At 31.5% G+C, this 20,181-nt stretch overlaps 3 protein-coding genes and 1 pseudogene across 4 annotated transcripts; 3 read left to right on the top strand and 1 right to left on the bottom strand.

Moving 5' to 3' along the window:
• Nucleotides 1–7,155: 7,155 nt before the first annotated feature.
• Nucleotides 7,156–9,882, top strand: LOC110658350 (endoglucanase 8-like). The gene is made up of 7 exons (XM_021815925.2): nt 7,156–7,397; nt 8,015–8,422; nt 8,531–8,623; nt 8,708–8,899; nt 9,008–9,113; nt 9,199–9,362; nt 9,511–9,882. The coding sequence occupies exons 1-7, from the start codon at nt 7,188–7,190 to the stop codon at nt 9,835–9,837; spliced, it is 1,500 nt and encodes a 499-aa protein (XP_021671617.2). The 5' UTR covers nt 7,156–7,187; the 3' UTR covers nt 9,838–9,882.
• An 885-nt stretch (nt 9,883–10,767) lies between these two features.
• On the top strand, nt 10,768–13,196 carry LOC110658339 (uncharacterized). 2 transcript variants are annotated; one of them, XM_021815916.2, is made up of 7 exons: nt 10,768–10,906; nt 11,006–11,114; nt 11,258–11,313; nt 11,999–12,122; nt 12,209–12,315; nt 12,753–12,822; nt 12,912–13,196. In XM_021815916.2, exons 2-7 carry the CDS (start codon nt 11,039–11,041, stop codon nt 12,989–12,991), a joined length of 513 nt encoding a protein of 170 aa, XP_021671608.2. In that variant the 5' UTR covers nt 10,768–10,906; nt 11,006–11,038; the 3' UTR covers nt 12,992–13,196. The 2 variants fall into 2 exon arrangements, with proteins under 2 accessions (XP_021671608.2, XP_021671607.2); XM_021815915.2 differs by having other exon boundaries at nt 10,797–10,938.
• A 1,894-nt stretch (nt 13,197–15,090) lies between these two features.
• LOC110658340 (21 kDa protein) lies at nt 15,091–16,005 on the bottom strand. Its single transcript, XM_021815919.2, has one exon. The coding sequence runs from the start codon at nt 15,946–15,948 to the stop codon at nt 15,352–15,354; it is 597 nt and encodes a 198-aa protein (XP_021671611.2). The 5' UTR covers nt 15,949–16,005; the 3' UTR covers nt 15,091–15,351.
• Nucleotides 16,006–17,768: 1,763 nt separating this feature from the next.
• On the top strand, nt 17,769–18,498 carry LOC110658297 (21 kDa protein-like; annotated as a pseudogene).
• The last annotated feature ends 1,683 nt before the right edge of the window (nt 18,499–20,181 follow it).

Raw genomic sequence — 20,181 nt, 5'->3', positions numbered from 1 at the left:
ATTATTTGATTTTAACAACATATAAAATGATATTTTTCTAAAAATAAATTAAAACCACTATCTCAAACAAACTCTTTAAGGCTCTACCACTGTGTGTGGGCATTACATATTATGTTATTTGCTTTTGCTTACTTTTTCCATCAAATTTACCTCTAGAATTCCAAGTTGAAAAATCAGAAATGAATTGAGTGCACTTTAATGCATGCTTTCTTCTCATTTATTTTGGTGGATATGTGAATTCTACGTACGAGTAAACGTGAGAGGAGAGTGTAAATTAATTTCTAGCATATATACTTATATCATATTTGATTGATTTTAAAAATTATATATATATATATATATATATAAAGATCTTCTTTGTTTATGCAAAGAAGTTTAAATGTCTATAAGCAAGTTGAATTAATTAACTTTTTTATAGAAAATATCATGACCCAACCTATGTACCAGATCGACACTAGGACTTGGATTAGTCTAAAACCCCTAAAACCCGTAGTAAGTCTAACTATTCTTTAACCCAATCCTAAGTCCCATATTGAGCCCAATTTTAAGAAATTAACCAGACAGAATTCAGCCATAACATGGACCATCCAACGGAGAATTTTTGACTCATCCGAACTGTAAGCACATTATATATATATATATATATATATATATATATATATATATAACAATTTGGGGAGCTCAACTCACCCTCCACATACTCATAATAATACTATTTCAAATGAGAGCTCAGCTTCTTCATTCAATCCAAAATCATCCATGCATACTCATATATCATACTTACAATTCTAGTTAATACATACATAATATATCCAAATGAATACATCACTAATAATAATAATATATGCGGAGTTCTAGAACAGAGTAAAGGAACAAAATATAATTAAATGCCGATAGTAAACCTGCGAAGAAGAGAGCAGGTTAAACTCAATAAAGGACCTCCTATATCCTGGAAAAATAGGTGAACAGGAGTGAGCGTTCGACTCAGAGAGTAAAATACCGATTTTAAGTGCAATTTCTATAGCTATCTAAAATTAATGCATCCTAAATAGTGGAATGTAACACTTTCATAATTTTCATACAAATCACATCGTAAACAACAAAAAGATAATTTGGAGCACTCACACATCCACATAATATTCAAATAGTATATATATGGGAGTTGATCCCCTATACAGCTCTCTTAATCCAACTTCTATCAGCGAGTATATCTTAAGCTGGGCTTTCTCTTAATAGTCCAAATGCGAGTGCCAGTGAGATAATCTCAAGCCGTGCCTACCCCGATTTATCCATAAAAGGATCGGGTCCCAGTAAGTCAAGCTCCAACCGCATCTACCCGTCCTGTCCACATCCGATATCACACGCATACTGCTCCAAATTACCATAAAACAACATCCATAACATTTTATCAAATAAAGATGCAATATAAAACGTGTATAATATTTAACTACATAAATATGTATTTACAAGTGATGCATGGGCATGCCTGAACATATGATAATATTGAAATTATAATTAAAATCAATATTTTACTCACAGACATAAACCGAGGTCACTGTGGTGGCTGGATAGAGGAGGAAGGCTGTCCTGACTCACCTGACAATTACATTACAATTATTTAATAGAATTGACTCAATACAAGCTTAAAAAGAACCAAAGATACCCTAAGTTGTGCCGAAAATTCGGCAAAGTTTTCTCTATACCTAGGACCTATCCAACCTATAAAGTAGTTCAAATCACACTTCTAAAGCCACACATCATCTCAACAACAATATATGGCCCCTCCTGGGCCCTCCAACTCAGACAAATCTCACATAATCTAACAATTTAATTATAGAGTTTAAATAAGATATTTTGCAAAAGTTATTCTAGTTAGCTCTAAAAATTTTAAAATTTTATCCCGCGGTCTTTAACAATATTATAGAACTAATGCAAAAAGAATTATAATTTTTTAGCTACTCATAAATATTTTATAGAATTTTATTCTAAACCTAGCACTATAAAATTGAAGAAACTCGGAGTTTGGGTTTACCTATGTCAATTCTGAAGCTTGGAACGAGTCCGGGGCGTCTGAAAATGATGAGGTAATCTATAACTTTGACTCGGTTTCGAAGTGATTCCGGCAGCTTATCTACTCGGCCCGAAATCGCAGATCCGAACGATAATCAAATTGCCATGAAACGAAAGTACCTACGCAAAGCCCATAATGCCAGGAGTTAGACTAAAATATTTATATTTATATATAAAATAATTATTTAAAAATTAAGGGTGTTACAGAAAATCAATAAAAAACTTTGGAGTTCAAAGATGTTTATGAGACCATTTTATAACCATATCATTGCGATGACTTGCATGACAGATGATGCAAATAATTGTGATTTTAAGTGCTTAACATTGTTGTTTGTTTTTTTTTTTTTAAGTGAATACTTTACTAAAATCAAATAATAAACATTCCCTAAAAAAAATTAAAAAATAATAATAACATTATGAAGGAGATTTACTTTTTTGTATATTGCGTTATGGTTGTATGTCACATTCAAAATAATAATGCTAATAATTACCACTGTTATATGAATGAGAAATGAAATAAATATTATAAGCTGTATCTTTATATGAAAATAAGTTTAATAATTATTAGATTAAGTATTTATATATAATTTAATATATTAATTGTATACATTTAATTAATTCATATAAAAATTACTATCGATATCTACATTTTAGAATATAAAATCTAAATATAGTGTATCTTTAGAATGTTTTTTGGGACTGGATGAATGAGAAAATTATTGTCTAGACTCGGTCTATATAAACCTAAGATATAAATATATGGGACTCATATATTTAATAGGTTAGTCACATCTATTTTTTGTATCGTAGATTCATGTAGATCAAGTTTAGACAAAAAAAATCCGAATGTATAAGTTGTTTTGACATCCCTCAAAACCCACATGCTGAGATATCGAAAGCTGATAGGAGAAGCAATGGTTTGATGGTTTTGAGGGTTAATAATATTATGAGGGAAACTATCATGGGTGTAGCTAGAGTACTAAATTTTAGTGCTTCTTATCTTTTCACAAGTCATAGGAAATGAGTCACACATTTATGTAAATGAAGAAGCATATACTCCAAGTGTAGTGTAGAATTTATCATATCATGAAATGTGAAACCTGCTCATGGGCAGGGTTCCATTTGGCTCGACATTCTTGGATTCAGGCCTCAATAGGGAAAATTATATGCTACGTCTGTTATTCCACCTAGGATTCCTAGGTAGAATAACAAGCCAATAAAATGCTAACATTTGGATGAAGAAAGTGACATAATGAATGGAGCCCTGAGCATTTATAGGTAATTTTAGAAAGAGAAAATAATTTGTGTATAGAAAGAGAAAAAAAACTAAACACTTGTCAATTAGTTATTAGTTTGTCATCCTAACTAATTTTTTTAGCTGGGGTAACAGATATATTGTATAATTACTCTTTGGAATAATCAAGATACAGCCTAAAATATATTTTTTTTACACGTTAATGTATTAAAATAAATCAGGTTAATGTATATTTAAATTTAATAATTAATAAACAAAAAAATACAATTTTGTCTCCTCTAGGTATATATTATTTCTTTAAATTTAATTAGTTTAGGTGACAAAATATTAATTAGTATTATGATTGCAGCCTCAATCATAATTTGTTACCTGATTGTTTAGCAATAATTTGGGCAATGTTGGTCGTGCGCAATATTTTGAGAAAGAAGGTAATCATTTTTCATTTTTTTTAATAATAAAATAGAAAAATAGGTCGATTATTTCAAATTTCAAAAGTCTTATTCAATTCTAATTTAACCTGTGATAAGATGAACAAAGAAATACAATGAACTAAACAAATAAATATATTGAAAAAAAAAGCAAGGCGTTGTAAAATAGGGAATATTAATTAAAGCCCAGAAATGAATGGGACTCCGGTGCTCGGCAACCATGGCTGATCTGCGATAAGGTTGGCAACAGTGAAACCCTTTACACTTAACCCTCTGTTTCTTATGTTCTCCATAATACAAAGTGTTACGAGCAAATTCACAATTTCCCCATTGTGACCAACCATCCTAGTTTAGATTTTCTTAGTTCTGAGCTTCGGACTCTTGTTTATGGGTTGGGTCTGGGTTTGGTTTCCCTTCAAGCTTGTTAGTTGTGTTGTGGTTAGCCATGGGGTGGAATTGCAATGGGCCTGTGAGGCCTTTTTTCATTAACGTTAATTATTTGATATTAATTTTGCAGCTAGCTCTTTGAATTAAAAATTGCGGGCGTCAGCTGACCGTCTTGTAAGAGATCTCATATTTCCTTGGGGCCGGGCGGAGGAATTTGAGCTACCGGTCCTGCTTGAAGAACTGCGGATTATTGTAAGGGCTTGTCTTGCAACTTGCAAAATTCAATCGAAATAGGACGTGCCGATGAGTTGAGCTAACAATTCAAAAGATTAAGTTTTTCCTTTTAATTCTTTAGATTATCCATAAACATACACTTGTAAAAATTAGATAAATTTTCATTTTATAAGCAATCCGTATATATCAGTTATCAATTAAAAGGACTTTCGTTTTCCGTTGGAACTTTTGAAATTTTTGGATAAAAGCAACGTATGCGTACAAGTTATAAAAGAGGAGAAGCATTGTTTTTGGGTTCATAAACCTTTAGCAACAAGATATTGATTTTGCAACAGCTTTTATTTCGTTTTTGGACCAAAAGCTTTTCCTTCTCTGGCTGTATATATCGTTGGTTTTTGAATCAAGTGTGTTGCACATATATCAAATTAATAAAATATCATATGATATATATTCAATTACATATAAACATATAATTATATTAAATTATATAAAGTATCTAAAAAAATAAAAATAAATAAATGGAATCAAATTTTGACTTTTTTTATTTGACATAATTTGATATAATTTTAGTCTAATTATTGATAAAAAAAAATTATAATTGTATTAATATAATAAAATAAGTTCAGATCAATGTGGTTCAATTTTTATAAAATTATATTAATTATAATTTTTATGAACAAATAATTTAATTTTCAAAATATTAATTTTTATAAACTGCATGTGCACACCCTATTTTTAATACTAAAGAAAATAAAGTTTGAAAAACTAATAAATATAATAATATAAATATCCATCTAATTAAGTAATATATAATGCTAATTCTACAATAGCATTTTTTATGAAATCATAATTATAATATATATATTATTTTAGTTAATTTATATTTATTTTGTTTTTTTTTAATTCATAGTCTTAAAAAGTTAAAATGTTTACTTTTAATCGACATTCATAATTTTATATGTATTATGTTATTTTAGTTTAAAGTGTTATGAAAAGTTAAATTTAATTTATTTTTAATATATTTTATTTCTTTATGATATTTAATTGTGGTATTCATAATAATAAATTTATTTACAAGCGATCAATGAGTATGTAATCCTAATCATAATAAGTTTATATATTAATATAATCTCAATAAATAATTTATTATATGAAAATAAATGTATAATTTATTGCAAAATAGTATTGGGGTTTATTAGAATTATAATAGTCAGATTCTAATTTTTTTTTCATATGATGCTACTAGTTTTTTTTATTGTAATTTTTTACAATATTTATTATTATTTTTTATTAAATTTAATAATATTAAAAATAATAAAAAATTAAGGATATTTTAATATGTTCATAAGTTCACTCATATATATATATATATATATATATATATTATAAATTGATCATAGGTTATAAATATTTAGATTTTAGATTATTATTATTATTATTATTATTATTATTAAAAAATAAAATTCAATGTAACTTTTAATGTTTTTATTTTAAGTCTAATTATTTAATTTATGCATTAATATAGATAAAAAAAATATACTTCTTATTTAATTAATATTTCTAAATTTTAATATAATTAAAAAAGTTTTGAACTCCTATCATAATATATTTATTTATTTATGCATCGAGTGTAAGAAAAAAGTTTTGTTGTTTGCCTAACTAAGCAACTGGATAATAATGTAACACTCCAAATTTTTAAATTTATTATTTTGTAGGTAAATATTAATATTTTATTTTATTTAAATTTTAAGAAATTATTTGAAATTTTTTAGATTTTAGAAATTGGATTTAATTTTTCGAAATTTTGAAACTTTGATGATTTTTAAAAATTAATTTAAAGACAACGTGGTAAAACTAAAAATATATTTGGACTCTATGAATTTTTCTAAGTTTTTTAGAATTTTTTCGAAATTTTTGGGCCTCGTTTTCGGTCCCAAGGCAGAGTAAAAATTTAAAATTTTGTATCTTGAATCGGACCGGATCGAATCGGTGGAATCGAACTGGCCAGCTCCTTTTCTTCTTCCTCAGTGCGCGTCCCCGACCCCTCTTCCTCTCTTTCCCGTTTTCTCTCTCCTCCCTCATCCCCATGCTGCGCTGCCACCACCCAACCCTCCCCACCTCGCCGGCGTGCCACCTCAGTGCCGGCCAACGTCCCAAGTGGCCGGAAAATGCGCGCGAAGTCCTCCCATGTGCGTGCGCGATGCCTCACCAGATTAGATAATTATTTTGCACACTTATATAGATATGTGTTTTTGATCTCATTAATCTTCTTATGGAAATGTGACATGATACTTGTAAGAAAAAGGTTGGATATTAAATTTAGGCTAATTGTTAAATAGATCAAAGAGTATTAAAAAATAGTGTTTTCTAAGATACAAATATTCAATTTTTCTTTATTTATAGAAAATACAATCATTTTTTTATTGCCCATTTCTTTTTTAACTTCTCTATCTGAATATCTCAGCAAAGTTAATAGATTTAGAAAAAAACATAATTCACCAAAGTGAAATCGTCTCCAAGATTATTAGGTCTTGAATTTAAATTTCAATTGAAACAAAATAAAAAAAGAAAAAAAAACCAACATAATTCGACTGCACAAAGTTTTCTGTTTCTTTTCTGTTATTGCCATCTCTTTTAATTGCGTATCTTGAAGTACTCCCTTCCCCTGATATACTTGCTATATATGTTGAGGCTAACTTAATTTCACATAGTTTCATTGATCATATCCCTCTATATATAGACAAATTTGTGCTGCTGCATTTGATCACCAGATTAGATAAACATCTTAGTAGAAGAAGTAGAGATTTGAGAGAATGCAAGAGATGGTGAGCAAGAGTAGGATTATACTAGTGTTGTTAGGATTGGCGGCGATGAGTCTCCTGAAAGTGGCCTCACAAAACTATGGAGATGCATTGACCAAATGCATTCTTTTCTTTGAAGGGCAAAGGTCTGGGAAGCTGCCCTCTGCCCAAAGAATGACTTGGAGGAAGGATTCTGCTCTTCATGATGGCTCTGATATTGGCGTAAGTCTTTGTATCCATTTGCAATAATGTCCTTCTTGCATGCATGCAGTTTTTCATTTTGTTTTTCTGTACAATTTGCTTCTACTGAGGTTTAAACTTGAGATATCATAATTTATTGCCTTTTTCTTAATTAAAATTTATGTCACACATTCTAATTAATTGATGATCTGATATATGATAGCTAACATGTTATTTTGGATATTCTGATCATTAACCAACTTATCCAACGGTTCTAAATGTTAATTGATTATATGCAATCAATCTGTAAAAAATAAATAATAAAATGCTATAAAAATATAAAAAAAATATAATATAATTAGACTCAATAAATTTTATTATTAAAAATAAAAATTATATCGTTATTAATACTATTAAATATATTTTTGTATAAGTAATTATATAATCATTTATCAATTGTGCAATCTTTTCAGTTTGTTAAAAAGGGAAAAAAAACAGCAACCAGCGAACAAAACAACACATCTGTGGATTGTGCATGAATCAGTAATAGCAGCAACCCGCAACTGTTTACTCGAGAGGATAATATTATAGGTGTGAATATGATTTGAGAAAAGAAACCCTTTAAACAAAGTAGCTTATGCCAAATTCTTAAATATTAGGAGGATTTTGTTGGAGGTTACTATGATGCTGGAGACAATGTCAAGTTCAATTTTCCTATGGCATTCACAACAACCATGCTTGCTTGGAGCGTATTAGAATTTGGTCCTCTTATGGGCACAGATTTGGAACATGCCGTGGAGGCCATTCGTTGGGGTACAGACTACTTCCTTAAGTCCGCCAGCGTCCCTGGCACAGTGGTTGCCCAAATAGGTGATCCCATCAGCGACCATAATTGCTGGGAGAGACCTGAAGATATGGACACTCTTAGAACCACTTACGTTGTTAATCAAACACACCCTGGATCTGAAGTTTCTGCTGAGATTGCTGCCGCACTTGCTGCCTCTTCCTTGGTGTTCAAGACTAGTGATACTCAATATTCTGAAATCCTTCTTCAAAGAGCATCCTCGGTATAATATTTTTAATTGTCTTTCTTTAAAAAAATAATAAATTAATAATTATAATCCACATCTTCTTGTTATTGATTTACTCCTTTTGTGTTTGTGTTGATGAATTAGGTCTTCGACTTTGCCAATAATTATCAAGGATCTTACAATTTAAGTGTTGGACAAGGAGTTTGCCCTTTTTACTGCGATTCCAATGGTTACGAGGTATATATACGTTTGGAAGTTGGAGTTTATTTCTTTCATTTCCAACCAGTAACCTGTGAGAGTTAATTAAATGTCATATTACAGGATGAATTGTTCTGGGGAGCAGCATGGCTGTACAAGGCAACTAACGATCCCAAATATTGGGATTATATTCTAAGGAACATTAGCAACTCAGCATCCTCATTCGCAAAACGCTTAAATAGTGTCGTAGGCAACAGCTTCGCGGAGTTTGGATGGGATTCGAAAGACGCTGGCATTAACGTACTTGTTTCCAAGGTAATTAATATAATTAATCATCCACATTTGGCCGTGCCTTCATCTTCTTGTTAATACATGAACTGGTTTTTGCGTAATCTGAAAATCATCATTGTTTTGTTGGTGTAGTGGGTGATGAACACTCCCAATGAAAATCCCTTCATTTTTAATGCAGATAGGTTTGTGTGTTCTATATTGCCAGAATCACCAACCATTTCTGTTACATACTCTCCAGGTATATATATAGTTTGTAGAAGAATTAAATCTGAAGAATAAGCTGATCGATTTGTACGTAATTGATTTTTACCTAATTTTCTCAGGTGGACTCCTATTTAAACCTGGAGGAAGCAATTTGCAACATGCAACATCTCTGTCCCTTCTTCTGATCATTTATGCTCGCTATTTAGAACAAGCTCACAGAGTGGTTTCTTGTGGCAATGTGGTCGCCACTCCTGCCAGGATTATTAGTGTTGCCAAGGGCCAGGTATGCAACTACACTCAATACAGAACGAATAGTTCAATAACTTTTATTGTTAAACTCCAAATGGGATTAGAATTCATAAACTCAGTCTTGCAGAGAACTCCAATATACATGAAAGAGATTAATTATGCAGTACACATGATTGGTGCAGGTGGATTATATACTAGGAAAGAATCCATTAGGAATGTCGTACATGGTGGGATACGGCAACAAATTTCCTCAGAAAATTCACCACCGGGGCTCTACCTTACCCTCCATTGATAATCACCCTGGGCATATCGGATGTCATGATGGAACCCCCTACTTCGAGAGCGAGGATCCCAATCCAAACGTGCTTGTAGGGGCTCTCGTTGGGGGACCTGATAATAGTGACCAATACGTCGATGTTCGTGTTAATGCTTCTGAATCAGAACCTACTACATACATGAATGCACCCTTCGTTGGAGTCTTAGCCTACTTCAAATCACTTCAATCCTGATAGAAATTTTCCATGTAACCACATTATTGTTATGGAAACTTTATCAATAGAAAATACTATATAAATAGACTAATATCTTATTTTTGAATTTCTTTCAAAAATTTTAAAACATATATATTGGAGCTATTCTATAATTTTTCAAAACAAAAACCATTTCAGTGCTATGTACATAGAAATGAGATGATGTCAATTAGATCCTAATAATAAAATATTCACCAATGGTACGTTGTTTATAAAAATAAAGGCAAGTTTATCTTACTCCATTTCAACTCCATCATTCTAAAGTGATTCATAATTAATTATTTCACTATTTATAAAATTTAAATTAATTCAAATTTAAATAATTTATAAAATTACAAATTTAAGTAAAAATTAATTTAATAACTTTTATAACTCAATTTAATTTAAATTTTCATTAAAATTTAAATGAATAATTTTTAAAAATTATTTCAATTTAAAATAATCCACAATTCATAAATTAATTGAATTTAATTTAAAATTATTTTCATATAATAATTAAATAAATAAATCAAATCAACTCAAAATAATAGGTTCAAACTCAAGATTTAAGATTATTCAAGATGCAAAATAATATGAACAAGGATTGTGATTCGATAAATTTAATCATTTCGAATCATTCTGATTTGAGATTGATTCACAAAATTAGATTGATTTATAATATGTTTAATATAAATAAATTTCACTCAATATTATATTTAATATAAATTATAATTTATTAATAAATTTAAATTTTTAATTTTATAAAATTTATTATAAATAAATAAATTTTAATTTATATAACCTGATTTATAAAGACACGTTACTCAATATTTGAGTCACATTCCTCCGTCTTCTTAAAAAAATAGTTCTCATTGTCAAAATGTTAAAATTGTCATTAGACAAAACTACCTCTTATTTTGTATCTTTCTTTTTTTTTAACATCCCCTTATTTCTATCTGAACCGTCGTCGTTTCTGTTTTCTACCCTTTTCCTTGTTCGATTTCTCCTCTCTGGTCTGCTGCTCTGTCTCCACCATCCCTGGCCAGCTCCTCCATCTCATCCTGATTTGGTTTACGATTCGATCCTGCTCCTGTGCTCTCTGTAAGTTCTTGCTTTCTCTTCACTTCCATAGCTTATTTGTTACATGATTTCTTCGTGCCCTCCGTAGACTTGGAGTTGCTTTTAAGAGGACAAAAGGAAGATGCAGCAGAGAAAATCAGGGAGGCCGTCTGGAACCGATGGCTTTGATTTCTCGTATAGGATGGTCGTTGATTCCCGTAAGCTTGCTTCTTTCATTTGTTCGAATCAAAGGGGGTTAGGGTTTTTTGGAGTTGTAATTAGATTTCCATGGCTTTAAGTTCTTCTTTCTGCTCATTTTCTTTTTTCGATTAATTGAAACTGTTGTATTTTTAAATTTTAGGTTATACAAAGGTAGCCAAAGGAAAGTCTCGCCTCTCTGCGCTGATCTTAACTCAGGTACATTGTTTAGATAAATTATTTTAGAAGTATAAACAATAATTTGACTTGATAACAATCAATGTGTTAATGTCATCTGGTTCATGGGATTAAATTTGTTTTTTCATTAGAAACTGGAATAGAAATTGATTTCTATTGTGGATGCTAGAGTGTTACTTCTGTTCAGAGATGATGAAAAACATCCTTGAGAGCCATTGCCAGTGATTCAGAGGATGAGTTGGCTACATTCTGCACAGTACAGAATATTATCAGTAACTGGGTTTTATTATCATATACACGCTGATTTTATTGTACTTGATGATTTAAGAGAACAAATGATCAAAAGGACATCAAATAACTTGTTCTATATGACAAACTGGTGCTGTACTTGGTTTGAACTTGTTGGGCTTTCAAGTTTACCAGGATCATCCTTTGTCAGTTTTAATTCCTTGGTTCCTATTGAAATTTGTTTTTTCAGATAAACATGACTAGTCTAACTGTTGTAAATTGTATTGCATCCAAAGGTGTTTCATTGCAGATTTACCAAAACCAATGCTAGGATTAGACTCTGATCTATAATTCATCATAATGATAATTTCAGCTCTAAGATTTTGTGAGTCAACAATCGACCTGCGTGATGAAGTTGATTTTGATTCACCGAATGGACTTTTATTTTTCTATTGATAGTGTTTTCATTTGAATGCAGGCTGTCATTCTATTGATAGGACTGCTATATATTGTTTTATCAATATCAAAGGAGAATGGTCCAAACACACTCACTATTTCATCTTCCGTCATTGGGTTGATTTCTCTTGTCATCGGGGAATTAGGTTGCTGGCCAAATTCTTTTCTGAGTTTCTTGAATTAATTGAATTTTATGCATCTTTTAATGCTAGTTAATTTTCAAATGTTGAAGGTCGAAGACGCAGTAGAGTAGGTTTCTTGAGAGTTTACATCATCATGTCATCTATTGCAATACTTCTCTCAGTATTTTGTGCCATTAGCAGCAATTCAACATTAGAGGTAAGTCGGTTCATTATTTTTGAGGGCAAACATTGGTTCAGTATTGCTTAGTCCTTTTGACAAGAAGTTTCATTGGATTGGAAAATCTATCTTGAAAAACTGTTATATGTGGGTTCCAAATCTGCTAATGATTCTTGTTAAATTTTACCAAATATAGAATGTCCTATTGTACCATGTAAAGATGCTACAGTGCATGTGCTTTTGTCTGGATGAACTATATGTAGCTTGATAACTGAAGTAGATGGAATTTGGCATAAACAGAAGAATTTGGTGCTTCTTTTTGTGTTCTTTCTCCTTTTAAAAATTGCATTTTGTTGGTTGGGTTTGCAGCAGTTTCTATGTTAATAAATAAAAATGAACACATTGGAGCTGTGTGTTTAACCCTAGAATTGAAGTGGTAATTACCATCAAAATCTCACAATGAATTTTCTGCCCAGGTTTTTTGGTACCTGAGTGACATGGAAAGAAAGAAGTTTGAACTTATTGAAACTATTCTGCTTGTGCTCGGTAAGTTAGAATACCATCATGTTGTATATGTGCTTACTTGACATTCTAGTCTTATTTCTATTGCAATAATCTTGTTTTCGTTTTGACAGGATTGCTTGTGCAGATATTTACTACTGCCACTGTAATTTCACTAATTCATAATATGTCTCCTCCCAAGAAAGCTTCTTAACATTTTCCTGTAACATCAAAATTACTTGCTATGTCAAGGGTAACAGGGCAATATCCTATACTCACTTTATTGTTTCAAATTGCCTTACATTGTTTAGTGCATTGGAAAATTTATCAATTTAGGAGTTTGGTTTCCCAGATAGTTAGATGAGACTATTATCTTATAATCATGAAGTGATTAGTAATTTGAATTTTTAGTTGTGTCATCCTGAGAATGGACAAAACATTGAATGGCTAAAATGGTGATTTTTCACTTTTCCCTCTTAAATTCCTATTGTCTGGGGAAAGTGCAGCTTGTTATCTTTTTTTTGGTTTCTACTTTGGATGAAAACGGCGGCGGAAGTTGTCTAGATGTAGTTCTTCCACAATAAAAGGGGACCTAAATGAACAAATACGAATAACACTTGTAACTAACTGTGCTAGTCGTTATACAATTTCCAATTGGCACCTACTAAGAATATCATCCTTCTGCTTAGCGGGAATGGTATGAAGTTGGAGGAGGCTTATTTTTCTTGTGCTTGCATATGTTAAAACAAGGAAGAATATCTGATCCTTAAGCCTGACGATGTTGGGGAAACTTGACGGTGATTGTAACTAGGATTTACTCAAATGAAGGTTTGTTCTGGAAAGATAAGTTGGTTCTGGAGAAGTTGGACAAATCCTGGGCCATGCCATTGCACATGGAGGCCATGCATAAGCTCTTGGATCTGGACTCTGGAGCTCTCCAGAGGATCATACACAGTGAACAGCCTTTTCTGCAATTATGATATAGTTATTTATTGCGTTCATTTTTTAGTTGGGGGTCACCATTAGCTAGGATACTACCGTTATTATGGGAGAGATTTTTCTGCTCAAAGAAAGGTGAGAGAGACATTAACATCAATTCATTGATGCGCTAGTCCAATCAGCATCTTGAAATCTCGTAATAGGTACAAGTTTGGACGAAGCACCTCGCTGGTTAATACTCAAGGGTCACCGACGCAAAGTGGCATCATGCTCATGAGAGAGAGAGAGAGAGAAAAAAATCTGAAGCCACGCAGTATGAGGGAAGACGCTAAAAAATCATGATCAAGGTTTATACGTTAAAATTCAAGATTCTAGTTTAGAACTTTATCGTTGCATTTAACAATATGGGGGAAGACGTGCTCTCTTGGTTTTCTTCTAATCTTTGCATAGGCATTGCTTACTTGTCAAGTCATTAAGCACTGAATTATGCAACCAAAACCAAAATCAAAATCAGTGATAAGAGAAGTAAACTAAATGCTTTCATGAAGACACAATTAGAAGACACAATTGTTTCCCTCTTTCTTCCAATTATTATTTTGGTCATGTTCAGTAATTTTAACTGTTTTAATAGATGTTGACTGTTCTGTTAGTTTTTAGCTATCAGATATTATTCATTAGTAATTAGCTATTTATAGATTAGCTATTAAATGTAAAAATAGTGATATAATCTTGTTAACTCTAATTAAAATGTTTCTTTAATCTCTAGGAGAGATAATTTTCAAGAACCACTCTCTCAACCTTTAAATATTAATATAAATACTATGCTACCAAAAGAGAGATAGTATTTTAACTCTAATCAAAACACTAAACGCTTCTTTAAAAATTATTATCAAACATGGCCTTTATTTAAAATTGCTTAGCATAGCAGAAGCATAGCAGAAGCAAATTAAATAGCAACCATTATTTTTTTCTACCGGATGATTATAAGGTGAACTTGTAAGGTGGATAAAATTCCTCATTTTGTTATCCTACGAATACGAGATGTATATACGTGCTGATAGCGAAGGGATTATGGGAGACTGCATACGGCAAGCTCTTTCAACTGACACTATTACTTGAACTCTCACTAGAACGAGTCTAGCTCAGTTTTTTGTACACTTTCATCATTTTTGTTTTCTAATATCTGCATAAATTTTTTCCTAAACTTTTCTGTATGCATGTGAACACATGCATGTTGTTGTTTGGAGTTGTTCCTAAGTTGTCCTCTCTCTCTCTCTCTCTCTCCCTTCATTAAGATTAGAATCATCCAAAAATTGAATAGAATGCAATAAAATTCACGGTTTTTTTTTTTTGTCTGACAATGAAAGTCACGGGTTGAACAATAGAAAAGGGAAAATTTTCATATAAAGTTTTATTACTAAACACTTTCTTCACTAATATATATGATACGACTTGAATTATATTTATACACAATTAATCTACCATAACATTCTTTTGGAGACATATGACCATCCATGTCGCGACGCACGAGTATCACAGTATATATATGTTACATACAAATTTGGGCATATTTTAGCCTCATCACTTTAAGAAATTGTATAAATAATTAATTAACCTCATCATCCCAGAGATGATCTAACCATGAAGAGAGGCATAATTGTTGATCAAGGCCAAGGCATTGCTGGTCAAGTGTGCAATATTCAGAATAAGTCCCCTTACTGCACTCTTCACATTCCCATTCATGGAATTCCCAGCGAACCCTTCACTGCAGGTGCTCTCATCCGTCAAGGCAGCACTAACCCATGTTTGTATGTCGTTAATCATGAGCTGAGTATTGGACCCTTTAGTCTTACCCATTTCATCAATGGATTTTCTCAGCTCATCTACCGTGTCACTCAACTCCTCCACGCAGTCTTGCATGGCTGATACTTCCATAGGCTTCATGCCATGGCTTTGAGAGAGTTTTTGCATCATGATGGAAGTTGATCTAGCAGATGCTAGTGTCACGTTAAGGGCTGCATTGGCTAGGAGTTTGGGGCTGTTTTGGATTTTGCTTGCTTCAACGGAGAGCGAACTATAGCAAAGTTTTGGATAAGTAGTTGTACTACAAGATGTTCTTATAAATTCGATGTTGGTTTTTGGGGTACTGATAACTCTAGCAGCTGAGAGAGTTTTTACGTGGAAACTAATGGCAACAAGAATGAAAAGGAATTTAGCAAAAGAAGTAGCCATGTCTCTGTGTCTTCGTAAGAACTTAGAAGCTAATGGATTATGAAAATGGTGGGGAAAGCCTCCCTATTTATAGGACAAAAACAAAATCTTTTCGGGGATAATTATGGAATTTGATATGCAATTATAATATCAAGTGGGATAAAGCAATATAGGGTCCCAAAATTATGCAAAAAATGAGAGATTTCAGTCCAATAAGTTCCATATCATAAATAGTGGGCCAATTTAATCAGGAAAAAAAAGTTAAATTACGCATACCAATTTGGCAGGGGTCACATTGGCAACTGCCCCAATAACCCAAGTGGCCACATGCATACTAGGTAGTAGGAACACCAATGATCATGACGACGATGTTCAATTGTGCCCAAGGAAAAATCAGTGAATAGTTATTGAATCAGCATCCTCAAAATAATAAAATTGATAAATGCTGAGAGCCCTTAATCCTCATGCTTCTGAAAAAAAAAATCTTCCTAGTGTATAATCTGGTCGTACAGCATGTCGGTGGAGGCAAAGAGTACAAGGGATTAGAGAAGAATTACCAGTTACCACTTAAGTGTTCATATTTTTGGGAGGGAGAAGAGAAAAGGACTGATCATCATCATCAACTCTTCCTAAAAGAAAACGAAATTGGCCCCATAAGTCATGACCATAGTAAGAAAGAGGCAGGCAACCATAATGATAAGATATTAAAGATGAACAAAATATCTAAAACCTTCAAGTTGAACAAATTTGAAAATAAGGGCATGATATGTCCGAATTATGCAACTAGACGGTAGACACCAACTGGTTACTCAAACTTAGCCGATTGATGAGTAATCCATTTGGACCAGAAACTACGTATGAAGTCAGAACATTACAAAATTATTAAGGTGGCTGGCGGCAGCCGAAATTGTCCATTCTTTTCTGGGTTAGACACTAATTCTATACTTTTGGTTCACTTTCTGTCCAATTCCAAGCATGGGTGTGAACCCCACAAAATGGTTTTACTCGATAAATTCATTGCTTCTTTCATACTTACAGCTAGAAGAAAATCCTCTCCTAACATCTAATCTGATCAGCAACTGATTCAGTTTTAAATTAAAAAACACTGGTGTTGCTTTGCTATGTTTTTCTCTTGATTATAATTTGCCGATTCCTATCAAAGTGTGGAAGCACATGGACATCACCTTCATGCATGAGTTTCAGGATATATTAGGACAACTCCATTTTTTTTCTAATCTTTTATTTTTTCGATTTCAATCTCTGCACATGATAAGATATATATAATTCATCATGATTAAAGAAGAATATAAACAAAAAAAAAAAAAAATCGACCAACAAATCTAATCTATAAAGATTAGAGAGAAGGACCATGATATGCACCTGCTTTTGAAAAGCTCCGTGATTGTGTTTAACGTGATGTGTTCAATTATTGCATTTCTTTATAGGAGTTTGCTTAGTGGATCCGTATCAGTAAGAAATTCAATTGGAAAAAAGAAATAAAAAATAATAATTGTGGTGAACAGAATTAATTTTTGATTGACTGTATATGTTAATGTTAACCCCTGTATCTTCTGTTAACTTAACCAGGAGACAAAATTCATGGACAATACATGAAACATTATTGTCTATATTGTGAATTAAGGACCACCATAACGTAAAACGGTGCAAATATAGCTTCTCTGTGACAACTTTAATCATTTTTCTTGCTTCCTGATCCATCGAATATCATTGCACGTGAATCACTTCTAACCATATCTCTTCTTTCCTAAAGGATTGGGTGGTTCTGTTTTACTAAATCAATAATTCAAGAAATATTCCAGCCCCACAGGTTCACATGCATCTTGTTCTTTTCATTACCCTTTAAAAAGGTTCATTATTAGGACCTTCTCTGCTCACCCATCCACAGTAGACAGCTAGGTATGGCATCCTTGTCTGTGATCATCATCTCTATAGCTTCCTTTCGCATTGCAAATTCATGGGCAGCAAAGTATGAACCCAGATTAGAATCTAGCGATGAATTTATTAAAATTCATGTAAGGTTACAAGGTATCCAGAGCTATGTTACCAAACTCTCTCAGCTTATTCAAGCACCATCCAGGATGACCCTACACAACTAGCCAATGCAGCTCTCAACGTCTCCCTGGAAAGTGCTGAATCCACCTCAAACATTGTACCAAATTTGCTGAAAGCGAACAACTTAAAGCCTAAAGAAGCCTGGGCCATAAGAGACCGTGTGGAGAACATGAAAGATTCAATTGATGAACTACAGCAAGCTCTGGTGGGGATGAGGGACATTGAAGGCCCTGATTTTGAGATGAAGATGAGCAATATACAAACATGGGTAAGTGCTGCATTGACGGATGAGGATACTTGTATGGATGGCATGGGTTTGAAGGGAATGCTATGAATGGGAAATTTAAGGACCCTATAACGAGCTATATTGAAAGAATTGGTCAGCTAACTAGCAACGCGTTAGCTCTCATTGATAAGCTTGTTAATTAATTCGCCACGAGTACATAGTTTAATTTTACATGCTGTCTCTTAGAAAAAGGTGTATTTGTCACATATGTGTATAGTTTTAAGCGAAAAATTATTGTGTGCTCTGAAGTACATGTTTTTTTTATATATAAAATTATAAATCTTACTCTCCGTAGATATATAAAAAAAAAAAAAAAAATATAAATAAAAAAAAAAAAAATCATTATTATTATGATGTATATATTTTTTATTTTTTTTTTTGTCTTTTTTTTTTTTTAAAAAAGATATATGTGTGTATTGTATAACTCATTGTATAGTATATATTTAATAACCAGTTTATTTTTTATAAGCTATATATGAATTGAATGAATAAAAATGCTTATCAAGACTTGCATGTTACTAGCTGTTTGAGTCGATCGTCATCAGAAACTTATTTTTTTTTTTTTTAACGTGAAATATGTATTTCATTCATGGAGAAAAGTTAAGTACAAAGGATCAAAAATATAAAGGATGATTCAAGTTCTAAAAGTGAATGACTACTGAATATCAGTACAGTACATGGAGTAGTGTTAACATCGTATAAAACTGTAAATTTCTATTTTCTTAATAGAAATTTCAATGTTGCTTGAACTGACCTTGCTTATTTCTTTAAATTAATAAATATATTTATTTATATATATATATATATATATATATATATATATATATATTTTATTGATACATAATTTGATGTAGAATTTCCAATAAAATAACGATTATATTGTAAAATTTCTCAGGCAATTTATGTTAAATAATAAATCAATTAAAAATAAATAAATATATTATTATAATTATTTAAATAAATTTTTAAAAAATACTAAATAGTTTCATTTTTTGAAATTCATTTTAAAATTTAGAATTAATTTTACTTGCGATGGTTGAACCTATTAAGATATTAAATGCTTTTAACAGGCATAATAAATATTATCTTCATCCACAAGATTAAATATTCATCCTCACTTAAAAAGTAATAATGCCCACTCGCACCAAATAATATTATTTTATAAGCTTCACTTATATATTTATTTTATTAACTTATTATTCTATGTAAATTATTGTATGTGGAATCACTATTGCTTAAACATGAGTATTACATTTAATTAATTTATAAATATTACATTATTAACTTGCATAAAATATAATTTATTTATTTTTTATTAGTTTAATATATACATCCCATGCGCATAAGAATAATCCGTACTGCATAATTTTTCAAAGGCCGCGGGCAGCGCCTCCTCTCCAGCAGAGATTCACGCTGGCGCACCATTGTGTCCACCCCACATGTGATTTGCTGGCGCATTTTCGAGGCTAATTTGACTTTTAACGAACTGATGTGTCCAGATCTTATAGGTATGGACTAGCTAGCCCTTGACTTTTGGTAACCCCCAAATTTCAAATGTTAGTTAATTAACGGCTTTCGGATTTCAAGTTACTTTTTCGGGAGGTATGAGATTGCGATGCAACTCTATAACGTACATAATTAATTGATATATCAGTTGACGAATTAAGAATTTTTTACTACATTTACTTCGTTTTTCACATATAATTATAAAAATATTTATGTAAATTCAGTTCACCATATTTATGAACTAATTATTAATATGAAACCATATATAATGTTTAAATAATTTTAAGTGAAAATTTCGATAATTATAATAATTTTAGTTTTTTTTTTTTACTAGTATGATGTGATGTAAGGAGTTAATCCATATACCCTATGGTGGACTAGGCTCATAA

The sequence above is a fragment of the Hevea brasiliensis genome, chromosome 17, assembly GCF_030052815.1.
Source record: "Hevea brasiliensis isolate MT/VB/25A 57/8 chromosome 17, ASM3005281v1, whole genome shotgun sequence".
Lineage (NCBI taxonomy): Eukaryota > Viridiplantae > Streptophyta > Magnoliopsida > Malpighiales > Euphorbiaceae > Hevea > Hevea brasiliensis.
The sequence above is the reverse complement of the archived record's forward strand: the minus strand, read 5'-3'. Positions and strand labels throughout refer to the sequence as shown.

Coding starts and splice junctions, on each gene's coding strand:
- LOC110658340 (XM_021815919.2), bottom strand. CDS start 15,948: ATGGCTACTTCTTTTGCTAAATTCCTTTTCATTCTTGTTGCCATTAGT.
- LOC110658350 (XM_021815925.2), top strand. CDS start 7,188: ATGCAAGAGATGGTGAGCAAGAGTAGGATTATACTAGTGTTGTTAGGA. Junction 8,624..8,707: donor GCGATTCCAATGGTTACGAG/GTATATATACGT, acceptor GTCATATTACAG/GATGAATTGTTCTGGGGAGC. Junction 8,900..9,007: donor TTAACGTACTTGTTTCCAAG/GTAATTAATATA, acceptor TTGTTGGTGTAG/TGGGTGATGAACACTCCCAA.
- LOC110658339 (XM_021815916.2), top strand. CDS start 11,039: ATGCAGCAGAGAAAATCAGGGAGGCCGTCTGGAACCGATGGCTTTGAT. Junction 11,314..11,998: donor CTGCGCTGATCTTAACTCAG/GTACATTGTTTA, acceptor ATTTGAATGCAG/GCTGTCATTCTATTGATAGG. Junction 12,316..12,752: donor GCAGCAATTCAACATTAGAG/GTAAGTCGGTTC, acceptor TTTTCTGCCCAG/GTTTTTTGGTACCTGAGTGA.